General features: G+C 40.6%; 2 protein-coding genes and 1 long non-coding RNA gene across 3 annotated transcripts in view; all 3 read right to left on the reverse strand.

Annotated features, from left to right (window-relative positions):
* LOC138911148 (uncharacterized) overlaps positions 1-12,519 on the reverse strand; it is a 63,499-nt gene extending 50,980 nt beyond the window's left edge. Inside the window, exon 1 of the long non-coding RNA XR_011416514.1 lies at positions 12,234-12,519. This is a non-coding gene — a long non-coding RNA (uncharacterized lncRNA). The remainder of the gene's footprint in view (positions 1-12,233) is intronic.
* LOC6623165 (glycerol-3-phosphate phosphatase) lies at positions 2,529-4,160 on the reverse strand. The gene is made up of 2 exons (XM_002047709.4): positions 3,409-4,160; positions 2,529-2,820 (listed from the first exon to the last, which is right to left on the reverse strand). Exons 1-2 carry the CDS (start codon positions 4,152-4,154, stop codon positions 2,640-2,642), a joined length of 927 nt encoding a protein of 308 aa, XP_002047745.1. The 5' UTR covers positions 4,155-4,160; the 3' UTR covers positions 2,529-2,639.
* LOC6623233 (glycerol-3-phosphate phosphatase) lies at positions 4,291-6,177 on the reverse strand. The gene is made up of 2 exons (XM_002047710.4): positions 5,302-6,177; positions 4,291-5,244 (listed from the first exon to the last, which is right to left on the reverse strand). The coding sequence occupies exons 1-2, from the start codon at positions 6,072-6,074 to the stop codon at positions 5,052-5,054; spliced, it is 966 nt and encodes a 321-aa protein (XP_002047746.1). The 5' UTR covers positions 6,075-6,177; the 3' UTR covers positions 4,291-5,051.
* Positions 12,520-12,913: the final 394 nt, after the last annotated feature.

Genomic DNA, 12,913 nt, shown 5'->3' on the forward strand with positions numbered 1-12,913 from the left:
AACTGCAAACCGCGCTCAGAGTTTATGTTCAGCCCACAAAGGAATATCAATATAATCATAATGCACCACGTCGTTGAGAGTTATGTACAAGCACATACCTCGCAGCTGCCCAGACCCACCCCAAGGAGATTATAACGTTGGCAGAGTAGTTGTTACGCAACTTAGAACGACTGAGCCGACTGAGCAGGTGCTTTTAAGCAGGTGATAATTGGCCCAATTGAATTACGCGCATTATGCGTGAGCACAAGACATAAACGGCAGCAAAGAGAAACCAAACAAATGCACAACTAATTAGAGAATCGGTAAATTTATGCGTGTGCGTACCCCGAACCAGACGCAGCCAAATTATTTTGGCACGTTTATGGATGCGCCCAGAAGTGGGCTATGAAAATTTGCCACCGATTGAAAATGGTTGCCCGTGGCAACAAGCAAGGGCGAGCCACTCGCTCATCCACTCTCTCTCACTCTCTCTCTCTCTCTCTCTCATGCGCCTTTGTTGAAACTTTATTATGCCTGCCACATTCGAGTGCCGCTTGGCTTTGTGATAAAGACAATAAATCAGTTCGGATAATGTCAACAGTGAGAGGTCGTTTAAAAGGCGCAGCAGCAACAACAATAGCAAAACCCCAGACAGACCCCAAGTAGAGTTATTTTTAGTGCTGATGACTTTCTGTTTGTCAACGAAGTCTAAACAGTTTGATGTGTTTTTAATGCCATGAGGATTATCAGGCGCAGCGACAGGAGGACGATGATGAGTCTATGACGCCGATGCTCCTGCTCCTGCTCTTGTTTTTGTTGTTGTTGTTGTTGTGTTTTTGCTACTACTACAGCCTTTGACAAACGATATCAACATTGTGCTTTGTCACAAGCAGAAAAGGTGTTGACCCCGTCATGGTGTTGGCAAATTAATTAGCTGCCTTTGTCAGCTACAAGCACATCGAAGCTGCAAAGCTTCAAATTTAATTAATCTTGGCCATGTGCTCCTCAAATTGCAAATGCCAAGTTCTAAGCCAACTTTCGCTTAGTGTTCAAGGCATTTTTGCGTTAACTACAAACTACAAAGCAACCAGACAAAACTCGACTTCCGTATTCCCAGGACAATACTTTTTGGCTAAATGACAAGCACTTGTTTTGTATCTGCCACGAAGATCTTAACTACCCTGCGGCTGCTGCTTCACGAGCTTCAAGTTTGGGCATAACTATGCCTCCAAGCATTCAACATTGAGCACTGACTATGCAGCTCCACAGCTCCCGAGCTTATACAATTAGCTTTGAACGCCCGCAATTATATTGCCACCCACAGCTCGACTGAGCTGCCATTTGTATGGCTGGTTGCCTGGTTTGGCAGCCAACGTACCATAGTCAAAGTAAAAACAACACTCGGCAAACAATGCGAACATACTGCGTTAAGTGTTCTACATGGCGCGTGGCTGGCTAAAAAAAAAACACCATGCCCAAAATAACAATAGAAATAAAATTGCTGTCCGTATGTTACCCTATTAAAATGGGGTATAAAACAAGCGAATTGTCGCATACAACCGATTATGCAATGCGCTATTCACCATCTAAGCGCATTCTTGGCTAGGGGATTTCATTTATAAAATGAAAAGGCACAGATTATCCGCCAAGTTACAAATAAGCTTAAACATATCATGGAATTAAGAAGCAGCTTTAACCAGCGTCATAAAGTGACTTTATTGCATTAAAACTTCAAAAATATGACAAGGCTTGAAGCAAAAGCAGTCTGCATAAATCTGGATAATCGGTTTCACTTACCAAAGCTAAGGCCAGCGAGTTTGTCCGAACACTGAACCGTAAAACCAACAGCTATGGGCTTATAATATTTTTAGTATAGTTTTTATGTTTACTTCAACATGCAAGAAGTAAATTGTACTTCAAGCTGAAATTTAGCATGTTGCACAATCCAAGACTTAGGTAACAAGCCAGCTTGACACTTGCCCTGACAGACAGGGTATCAAAAAAGGACAACGGAAACCCTAATCGCACGTGGCGCCTCGACGACAAGTGTGCTACAACATTTTGCAGGCCATATTTTTAATGCCGTTCGCAGCTGTCGCCAACAGTGGCCACTGGTCACTGAAGGATTTTATTTCTGAACAGGCCGAAAAGCGCTTGAAAAACGCGTTGTCTGTCCCCGGCAGCAACCGACAACCGGCTTAAGTGCATGGGTATGAAATATGTAAGAGCAAGAGGTTGGGGCACCAACCCACCACCGCACCGCCGCACCACCCCCTGGCGACACAATGGCGTGGCGCTGACAATGTGTCGAGTTCTGCGGCGGCGTTTCACTTCTGTCTGCACTTGTTCAAACTTTGACAAGGATCCCGCAGCCAAAGCAAAGACTGTGGCCGAGAGAAAAATCAACATAAAAAAAAACGAAAAAAAAAAAGAAAGGAAATGTGAAAGGCCACAAAACGTGAATGAATTTTCGTTCTTCAGCCAACGCATGGGCCATTGGAAAAATATTGATTTTTTGAAAGGCAATCGGAGTCAATGCTAATTTACAATTTGTATGCAGGCAGAAATTAAAGCAAAGGATGAACTAAAATAGTAGAAACCGAGCCGAGTTCGATGTCTTGCCAGTTTAGCTCATCCCCTTTCGGTTTATTTACGCTCAATTATGTTAGAAATTCATGTATAAAACCCAACTTGGGCAAATAGGTATCAGGCACCATGTGCATCATTTTCTCGTTGCCGCTGTTACGCAACTTTTCCACATCCTTCAGGCTGTTAACACCCGTTCCCACGAAAAGTGATTGAAATCCATTGTAATGTGCAAACAAAATATCTGTTGCAAGACTGCAAGCACAAAAAAAGTAAATAAATAGACAGAAGAATGCATTACACAATTGTATACAGGCTATACCCTGTACCCACTAATAGTGGGTAAAAAGGCAGATTGGTTTTGTGTACAAGTTTGTAACAAGCCAAAGAAGGTTTCTCGTAAGGCATATCAATTTTGAAAACTACAAAAGTAGCGACTAGAAATTTATCGATAAATATTGAATCTCCCTTTTTGGATGCCCCATTCAACTCTAATTTTAAGAATTATGTGACATATTTAGGAGAAGTTCGGACAATCAAGACCGAAAATATTTAAAAACGCAATTCCCATATGAGGCCAAGCTGACTGAAGAGAGAGAGAATAATCGAATACTTCTGCAGACAATTCAGTACTAGATTCCGAATATGTTATACACCCAACTAGATGGCATTATAACCTTCCCCATAAAATATATATATTCCAGATCCGCATCAGCCGAGTTGATGCCATGTCATGTCCGAATACCCGTCAGTCCGTCTGTCTTAGTGCAATAGGCAAATATCTACACAGTGTATAGAATCCTCGACGTGCCGAAGATATCCTGACTTTGTCATTTAACTTACGTATCGCCGATCATTAGTGTAGTTTCCGGATTTATAACACCACAGCTAACTGGCTCCCTCAATAACCAGGGATTGGGTTTGCCCATAATAAGCGGCTTGCGTCCACTTACAGTCTTAATCGCCGCTATCATTGCCCCTGCCCCAATAATGATACGATTATTGGCAATGGGATAGAGCGTGTCCAGGCAGGTGCCCAGGAAGAGAGTTTTACGATTTCGCAGATAGTTGCAAGCCCTGATTATGGTGGTCACATTGAATGTGTCATCCTTGCCAACAACAACTGCACCAACATCCGGATCCATTACCATTTCCAAAGAAACTTGATGCATGGACTTTTCCTGCTGCTCGGGCGCAACGGTAAAAGAACATATATTCAGCTTGCCCAGCTCCTCGGTAATGCCAGCATCACCCACAACATATACCTTCTTTTGAAAATTTTTGGTCATCAGATAATTGGCTATGGACATTGATGAGCTAAGCATATGATTCTTGTCTACATCCAAGCCCAGATCGTTGGCCTTCTTCACCAGACTATCGTTGGACATTGACGAATTATTGGTCACAATAAAGTTGCGTTTTCCACTCGCTCGAATCTGATTGTAAGCCTCCACGGAGCCATCGATCGCCTTATTAAAGTGCCACAGCACTCCATCCGCATCGAACACAACGGTCTCAAAGGTGCTCAGCCACTGGCGCACACGTTGCTTGGGTATTGTTGTCAGGTTGGTGCAGCTCTGCTTGAACATTGTTGGGGCACGAAAACCAGTATACAATTCAAATGCGCATTTCTGTTTTTACTCGATTCAAAAAATTCAAAATTTGTTTGCCTGCCAACGCCAGACAAAGCACTCTACAACTTGTTTAAGCAACACATTTATTTGCCCCCTTTTTTTTTTAAGTCGTTCTAAAAGTGCAAAAGAGTATATTCTGGTTTTGTGCAAAATGCGTTCGTCTGGGATATTTTTTTTTTTTATTTTTATTTTTTATGTGCCTTGTTAGTTACTATTCATGTCGAGATTATGTTGCCTTTATCAATTGGAATTGTGTAAAAAACACTATTCAAGTTTGTCTTAAAATTTGAAATAAATACGAGTTTATACCCGCGTCAGATACTACGTTCAGACTATATATTCACGCCTACTGAGGGGGAAATCTACATCTTTCACAGTTTTAGAGCAAAAGAAGATACATTTGGAATCAAGTCTGTACATGGGCTGTTTCCAGCATCCAGACTTGACCTTAATACAAAATGTACACACATCAAGAGTATCAACTCAAATCACAACAATTTTGGCAAAGCCAAAGAATCAAAAGCCTCATGTCTCTTATAAAGAAATCTTTCAAAGTAAAGCTTGCCCAGCAAAATTGATAAAGAACTTATTCAACTATTTATACTCCGTACCCATGGCTCTCGCTCTCGGTAAGAAGAAAGCTAGCGAGTAGAGCTAGAGAATGACACAACGAGCCTATTATACTTTGTCGATAACTCGTCACAGTTCCTCAATATCGAAAAGGACTTTGAGCGTAACTCAAAGAGGACTTGGACAGGGAGGTCATTTCGAATGCTCCATTTTTGGATATTGCAGCATATCTTTATTCGACTATAGACACTCATATGAACGAGAAGTTTGGAGAAGTTTGAATTAACCATTTTTGGAACGTAGGAACTTATACAAATCCGCAAGCTTGGGTAAAAATAGATCTGGAATTTGCTGGTACATTAGTGGCTTCTTGGACTCCTGTGCCTTAGCGACATCCTTGAGATTATTGTTGCCAGTGCCCACCAAAAGAGTCTGAAAGCCGCAATTGTAGCCAAACAGAATATCCGTGTACAAACTAAGGAAATCAGTTAATCAAAAGCAGATTCGATCAACTCATAAAACAGCAGCTTACGTATCGCCCACCATGAGTGTGCGCTCCGGCTTAATTAGGCCCTCACGTATCAGATGCAAGACTATGTAAGTATTGGGCTTGCCACAGGTAAACGGTGGACGCTTGGCCACCGCTTGCACGGCGGAAACCATGACGCCAGCGCCAGGTATATGGCGCTCCGGGGTCACAGCAAATGAACGATCATTATTGGTAGCCAGGAATAGTACCTTAGGGTTCCGCAAATAGCAGCAGGCTTTCGACAGCTTATAGGCATTGAAATTGTTATCAATGCCCACGGCAACAGCACCTACAGCAGAATCCATAGGCATATGTTCGACATACTCGCGCAATGTAGTTCCCAAAGCGGGAGCCTCGTCCATTGGCAGCGATTCAATGCCAACGGCTGTCAGCTCATCGGCGATGCCCTGACCGCCGACAATGTAGACCTTGCCCTTAAATTTACGCTCCTGCAGATAGCGAGCCAGTGCGCCCGATGAAGACAGTATCTCGTCCTCGGCTATGAGCAGGTCCATGCTCTGGGCCTTGCACCAAAGTTTTTGCCGCGACGATGCCGAATGATTTGTGCAGATGAATGCCCGTTTGCCCATGGCACGCAACGCATTGAATGTCTCTGGTGCTCCTGGTATCGGTTTGTCCGAATTCCAAAGCACCCCATCCGCATCGAAGATCATCGTGTCGAAGGTTTTCAGCCATTGCTGCACACTGAACCTGTTCAGGGCAAGCAGCTGGCAGACGCCCTTCTTTATTTGTATGCTGGGTATTGACGTATTCATAACCGCAGCCGGGATCAGTGTGTGTTGAGTAGTTAATATTTTATTATAACAATAATTTTTCTCCTCTTTATTTTTTTTTTTTTTTGTTTAGTTTTAGACAGTTTCGTTTAGTAAGGCCTTGTAAGTGTGCTACAGCTAAAACATGGATCACTGCTTTTTAAATGGAAAACTGTTTTTATGATGAAAACATATTTTCATATGAAAGTCTTCGGACTTGATTCTTGCATTCGTGAAAACTAAAGAAAATAGAGAAAATATGAAATCCCAATGCCAAAAGTAGAGATTTGTGTGCTTCTCAATACTGAGCTTGATATAGTTTTATTTTCCACAAACTTTTAAGAACTAACAAAGCATTAACAAAATAATTTAAGGTTAGTTAAGCTTAAACTACTTGGAAATTACAAAAACTACGCTCTGGATTTATATTGGTGCAATATACATTTTTTAATAACAAAAATGAAATAAATAGCGTTCCATTAACATATAAATAAAGAAAAATTACATCAGCACCAACATTGATTTTATAATTCCCAAGTAGTTAAAGCTTAAGTAACTGCCAGTTATATTGCTAATGACAGCCAATTTAGATTAGTCAGTTCTGCGCAGCTAACCTAATGTCAAACAAATTATACAAAAAGGCAGCGTTTTCTCTGTCTTGGCATTAATAAGACTCTTGTCGCAACTTATCAGCGTAAAGTCAAGTTCTCTAGAAATTTGCAACTTTGCTAGGAGAGCAGCTTAGCGCCTTGTCGCGCAGCTAGACATTGGCTGACAATGGTCACCCAGGAGCCGACTGCAAGGTCATCGCTGACGCATTTAATTCACTAAACTTTGCACATTTGTTATTTGGGCTGAAGAGCCGAGTGTTGCGGTCCAGTTGCCCGCTGAGCATTGGCGCAACTTTTAATTGAGCGCAATGGAATGGCCAAGGCGAACATGAAAGAAGAATCGCGACAGAAAGAGGCGCCTTTTAGTGTGCTGTCCAAATCGTTGGAGCGTCTGTCAGCATCAGGCTCTGGACACCCGCGGCGCCAATTAAATTGGCATTTGACTTGGGTGTTGCTGTTATTCTGGCGCTCAGCTTAAGCGTGTCCGAGAGCCGACACTTGTCCAGCCGCACCTTAGCATTGATTCATTAAAACGTGTTTGCTCGCCGGCTATTTGGCCGGCTTTGGAATTCGCATAAATCCGCAGCAATTTAGCGGATTTCCTAGGCTGTGTGTCGTTAGTCGTGTCAAATGGCCGCCAGCCATACCCAAAGCATATTGTGAAAGCGAACCATTTTAAACAGCAGAACCGCAAATTGGACAACCAAATTTAGAGGCCTTTTAGGTCTCTAATGGCAAAGCCAGAGCAACTTTTTGTAAGCAGCTGAAAAGTATGCTTTAAAAAAGTGTTTACCACAATTATGGAATCCGACTACAGCTTGGAGTTTTGAAAATTCAATGGTTGGCTTACAAGTCTCTCCAAAAATCTGTCGTTCACACAGAACTCTGAGATATTTCAGTTTCCGAAACAATCAACGAGTCAGCTGTTTGTTAATCAAGCATTGTTACTGCTCTATGGGAATTCGTCAGCCAGCAGCACTGAACCTTTTGTCAATTTCAACAATTAAATACATATTTAATGCACGCTTTATGTATAATTAAAACATGTACACGGCCTTAATTTGAATTGCACTTCAGAGCGAAACACAAGGCCTTGACCAATTCAATAAAATCAAAAACTAGCAACTATTTTACATATTATTTATAGCCAAATGGAATCATTGCGGTCGAATGCGTAGTTTTCTTTACCAATATTTTACTGAAGATTTTCTAAAATACAATTTTTGTTATTAAATCCAATGAAAAGCATCAAAGGGCGTATCACAATTCTCCGAAAATATATACGTATACGTTTTTATTTTCCACCCATTGGTATTATTTAATAAATGTTTTCTCTGGAGGTGTTTTTGACAAAATACTAGAATCTAACCGAAAAAATGCCTGTGTATTTGTTTGGGTGAGATCTCTGTGTGAGCTAATTGGATATAAAATAAACTTTATAAAAGCAAATAAATCAGACTTTCGCAAAGTATTAGTCGTGTTAAAATCTTAATAATGCCAGAGTAAACTAAATAGGGGCAAATAATTAATTGAATTTCATATGAATTCGAAATTTTAGCCAAGCCCAATGAATTTGATTGATTAATTGATTTGGCAGCCAGGTAAACAGAGCCCGCGCCCAAATAAAGGTCCAGGACTAGTGAAGCAGTGAAAAACGTTTGTTTTAAGAATTCCTTGCTAATGCCTTTGAGCAAGTTTGAGCAGTTTATCAAAAATGCGCTTCTCTTGAAAAAGAAAAAGGGAAAAAATGTATCAAAAACCAAATTGAACAGACAAAGTTTGTTAAGACTATTGCGGCTGCTTTGGTTGTTGATGTTTAGGGCCAGGTAGTTGTCAATAAGTCCCACCGTCAAGCTGGCCCAAAGGAAATGGGGCAAAAAGCGAAACTTTTTTATTAAGTTTAACAAGACCAAGTTAGGTTCGGAGGCCCGTGTGTTAATGTACGGCGTTTCTAATTAATACCTTGAAGACTTGAGCAAATTGGCAGCAGCAAAATAAAGCAAAAATTTACTTGATTTATATGTTAATTACTTAGCTAGCAGCTCGGCGCTGAGCAATTACAAAACTTGTGGAGAGACACACAGTTGGCATCGAAGTTTTGCTGCAAAACGTCGACTGCGGCTGTGTTGTCACTTGCCACTAATCGGACGACAGTAGGCAGACACAATGGCAACAGCTTTAAATTATCGAACGGCCATGCATAAATCATGCGCAGATATCATCATTTTCTCAACTTCTCCTCTCGTAGAGGCAGCACAAATCACAAGGCCTCAAGTATGGTTGCCGTTGCTGTGATTGATTTTGCTTTGACGCAATTCCAATTGTCGGATGAAAACAATCTGTCTGAATGAATGCCACACGGGCATGTTAAAGCATTCCCATAGTATTGCAGTTTTTGTTCGCAAATCCTCAGAATAAAATACAAATTTGGTTTAAGTTTCAATACCACACCATGTTTAGTTTCCCTTAGGGAAAGCAACGTGCAGAAGATTAAACTAGAGCTACATTTAGAATTACACAATTTTCACGCTTGCTAGTGCAAAAAATCGCAAGATATTTTGTGAATAGACCTCAAAAGCGACAAAAATATTAGCACACAGTACATTCAGTAGAATTAAATCTTTCAATTAACCTGGGTAATACCCTTAAAGATTTACTACCCATGCATGTGTGTGACAAGTTAAACATAGGATAACGAGTCGAAAGCCATCAACTAGAGGACCTTTAAGCTTTTTCTTTTCTTTTTTTTTTTCATTACCAACTAAATGCATGTTGAGCAGCATTTGACATTTGAGATGTGGCTCATTAAGGCGTCCGGCTGCTACGCAACTCAGCAGATTTTTGTTTTAAGGAGGAACATAAAAACATTCACATTTTCTGAAACGTTGCATTTACCCTTTTATTTATCTACTTTTTATTTATCGGTAAGCTATGAGAATTGTTCTCTAATAAAAATAATTAGGATAGCTTTAAAACTGTATGACAGCTTTGAACATGAACAGGAAAATGACATTCCAAATGTATTGCAGCTATCATCACCAAATGACCCTCGGAAAGGGTATACAATTTCCAGCTATTGTTACAGACGCTTCATAGCTATGTCAACTAACTAGCAAACTGTGCGCCACATAAGAGGTAAATGCAAAATGCAACAGAAGCTCCCATGACGATTAAATGCCTGTGGCGCACATTGCGTATGCACAATACCAAAGTGCGGCAAATCCCTTAGGGCGTGACAGATTAGCATTTGGGGTGGGAGGGGGAGACAAATAGCGAGTGAGAGAGAGCGAGAGGAAGCCCAACACGCTATCGTCAACGGAACAAACCACGGCAAAGCGTCCAGCTCTTTATTTGGCAGATTTAAAAATACAAAAAAATATATATATATATATAGAACAAAAAAGAAACCGAAACACGAAACTGGACAGCAGAAAACATCATAAAGCTTCACTCGTCATTCAAAGAATTTCATTTGAGAAATAGCAAGGGTATAAAATTCCTTTAACGAAAATTATAATTAATCAACTACTGGAAGCGCATACATTACTTAAATGCAGGCAATTATACAGAAAAGGGAAAAGAAAAAAACACAATATTTTTCCAACCAAGGTATGAATACATTATTGAAAGCCCTTGGCAAAAAACCAACGTAGCACTCACCCGGCTCATTTTTCATATGAGTGTTTGCACAGAATTTCAAACACGTTGAATATTCATTTCAAGCACCTAAAATGCCAGCAAACTAGCTTAGAGATCTGAATGCCAGCAAATATGATGAATAGCAGAAACAAATTCTATAAAGTTGCGCACAGGCACCAACTTTCCAACTTTTTTCGATTTTGGAAGGTTAAGGTTGAGAAGCCCGAGCATAAAGCTAAGAGCTAAGCCATGCCAACCCCTTCTAGCATCAGCTTCTTTTCTTGTTCTACAGACGCTGCAAGGAACTTTGTGACAACTCCTTGGCGGCAGTTACAGGGTATACTTATAGTTTTAAGACTACTAAGCAGTCAATTTGAAACTCTTTGCATGATCATCAATTTTGCACTTGAGCAAATAACTGACAGCTCGAGGATATCACAAGAATAATATCTGATGACTGTAATTTTAGTTATGAATATGCATTTTTATCTGTGTCAGGGACTTCGAAGCTTAATTTCCAGCGATAATATTAAATATTTACGCACTCGTATTGTATGATTAAACGAAGCACCACCAAACATGCAACGTCAATCATTGTAATTTATAACGTAGTCAACGCAAACTTCGAGCCATAATTTCCGCTTATATGCAATAAGTGCAAACGTTTCGGTTGCGCCACGTATCTGTATCTGGTTGCCACAATTCGTGGAGCCAACCAGCGCACATGTATATTTGCTTTTATTTGCTGCTTTCGGTTCGCTGTTGCCATTGCCATTTGCATTCGTGTCCGGCGGCGACTGGCCATACAAACTGCCGCTCGTATCATAAATCATTTTAGCCACGCTCACAGAGATAGGGCGACAGACTGAGCATTGATTTAAGGGCGTGGCAAATGGCCTAGTTGCAGTTTTTTATTTTTGTATGTTTCTGCTAGCCACAGCCGAATGCGTTAAATGCTATGGCCCTGCGCTGGCCAGCACCCGACAACTAGACGTCATGCTACCCTGTCTAATCAGCCGGCGTACCACATGGCGTATGATTATGGGAACGTGCGCTGACCCACTTAGTTAGCCAGTTTAAGCCACGGCCACTGTTAATGGCAATTTAATAAAGCAAATTGTGCTCCTGTTGCGAATGGTTGCCCGTCTTTGGCCAACGCACATCCGCAACCGCAGATTCCCCGTCCCGGCCGATGCGCTCCGCCCGTTCATCGTTAATCAATTAACTTGGCCGCTTTCTATATGATTGCTCGCAAGTGCTCGCATGCCCTTCCATGCGAAGCCCCGCCACGCGCAAATATAATTAATGATCAAGTGTCAACAAGAAGCGTCAATAATCTCCAATATCTTATATACTATATATATATGTACATACTTATTATGTATGTAGTATTTAGTTTGTACTATGTAGTATGCCGCGTATTACAGCGTATTGAATTTCATTTGGCCAATGCGTAATTGCCAACGCGTGTCCAACTTTTTACCAAGGCTACCAACTTTCGGATTAAGATACATACTTTCGCTTTGACTAAACTAAAAGCAACCGGAAGTAACTGGCTTCAAAGCCAGCGTGAACTGGCGTCCATTCAAGGTAACTAGAAATGTTATTACGTTTAAGTTGTTCCCAATATTTACTCAATTTACGCCTTGGCAGCACAATGCATTCAGGGTGACCATATGTACATAATATACTCCGCCATTTCGTTGAGCATCTTGCTTTAAATTGTTATTCTCTTTTGAAAGTGCCCAAATTATTGGCAGCACTGAGCCTTCAGTGTGACCATTTGCTTATAACATATATTGACTTTTTTAGTTTTCTCAGCAGGCACACTTGGCAACAAGAACTTTGCATGCCGCATAATACATAAATAAAATATAATCGAAATTATAGAAAATAAAAATAAAAAACTCACCAGTATGATGCCTTCTGCACTTTTATGATGACCCGTTATTTAAATACTTTCTCGAAATGTTTCGCCTTTGCTCTGATCAATTTGCAATTATTTGTTGCTCTCTTCCAACTGAGCCCAACTGATTGGCAGCACTGCGTCTTCAATGTGACCTTTCGTTTATAGGTTAATTTCGAATTGTTCATTCATTCATCCATTCGGCATATAACGTTGAGTATTATAATTGCTGTCTCAGTTTACTCGGGCGCTCACACTTGGTAGCGAGTACCCTACATATTCTTTAATAAATATACCTAAATATAAAAGAAAAAGAAACTTACCTTCATGAATGTTACTGGAATATTCTCAACATTTACTGCTTTGAAGCTTTACTCACCTGCCGCGCCTCTCTTTCTCTCCTCCAAATGATCGCAAGGAGTTCGGTGTGACCATTCATTTAACAGCGCATTTAAATGTTTTTTTTTTTAGTATGTTTGTTTCCAGCTGCATTTAGTTTTTAGGGTGACCATTCGATTATAGAATAACTACACTAGTTATATCGAACTTGATCCAAATTTATTCACCCCTTTTTTATAAAGAATCTTATCGGGGTTAAACAGCACATTGTAAACTTGACTTCACTTGACTTAATTCAGTCTTAAATATTTCCAACTGAGCCAATTAAACGGGCTTTATTCCACAAC

The sequence above is a fragment of the Drosophila virilis genome, chromosome 3 (genome assembly GCF_030788295.1).
Source record: "Drosophila virilis strain 15010-1051.87 chromosome 3, Dvir_AGI_RSII-ME, whole genome shotgun sequence".
NCBI lineage: Eukaryota > Metazoa > Arthropoda > Insecta > Diptera > Drosophilidae > Drosophila > Drosophila virilis.

Bases quoted from the DNA above. Each gene is read 5' to 3' on its own strand.
- LOC6623165 (XM_002047709.4), bottom strand. From the start codon at position 4,154: ATGTTCAAGCAGAGCTGCACCAACCTGACAACAATACCCAAGCAACGT. The intron at 2,821-3,408 runs GTAAGTTAAATG...TTGTGCTTGCAG, and splicing joins ACACTAATGATCGGCGATAC to TCTTGCAACAGATATTTTGT.
- LOC6623233 (XM_002047710.4), bottom strand. From the start codon at position 6,074: ATGAATACGTCAATACCCAGCATACAAATAAAGAAGGGCGTCTGCCAG. The intron at 5,245-5,301 runs GTAAGCTGCTGT...TGATTTCCTTAG, and splicing joins ACACTCATGGTGGGCGATAC to TTTGTACACGGATATTCTGT.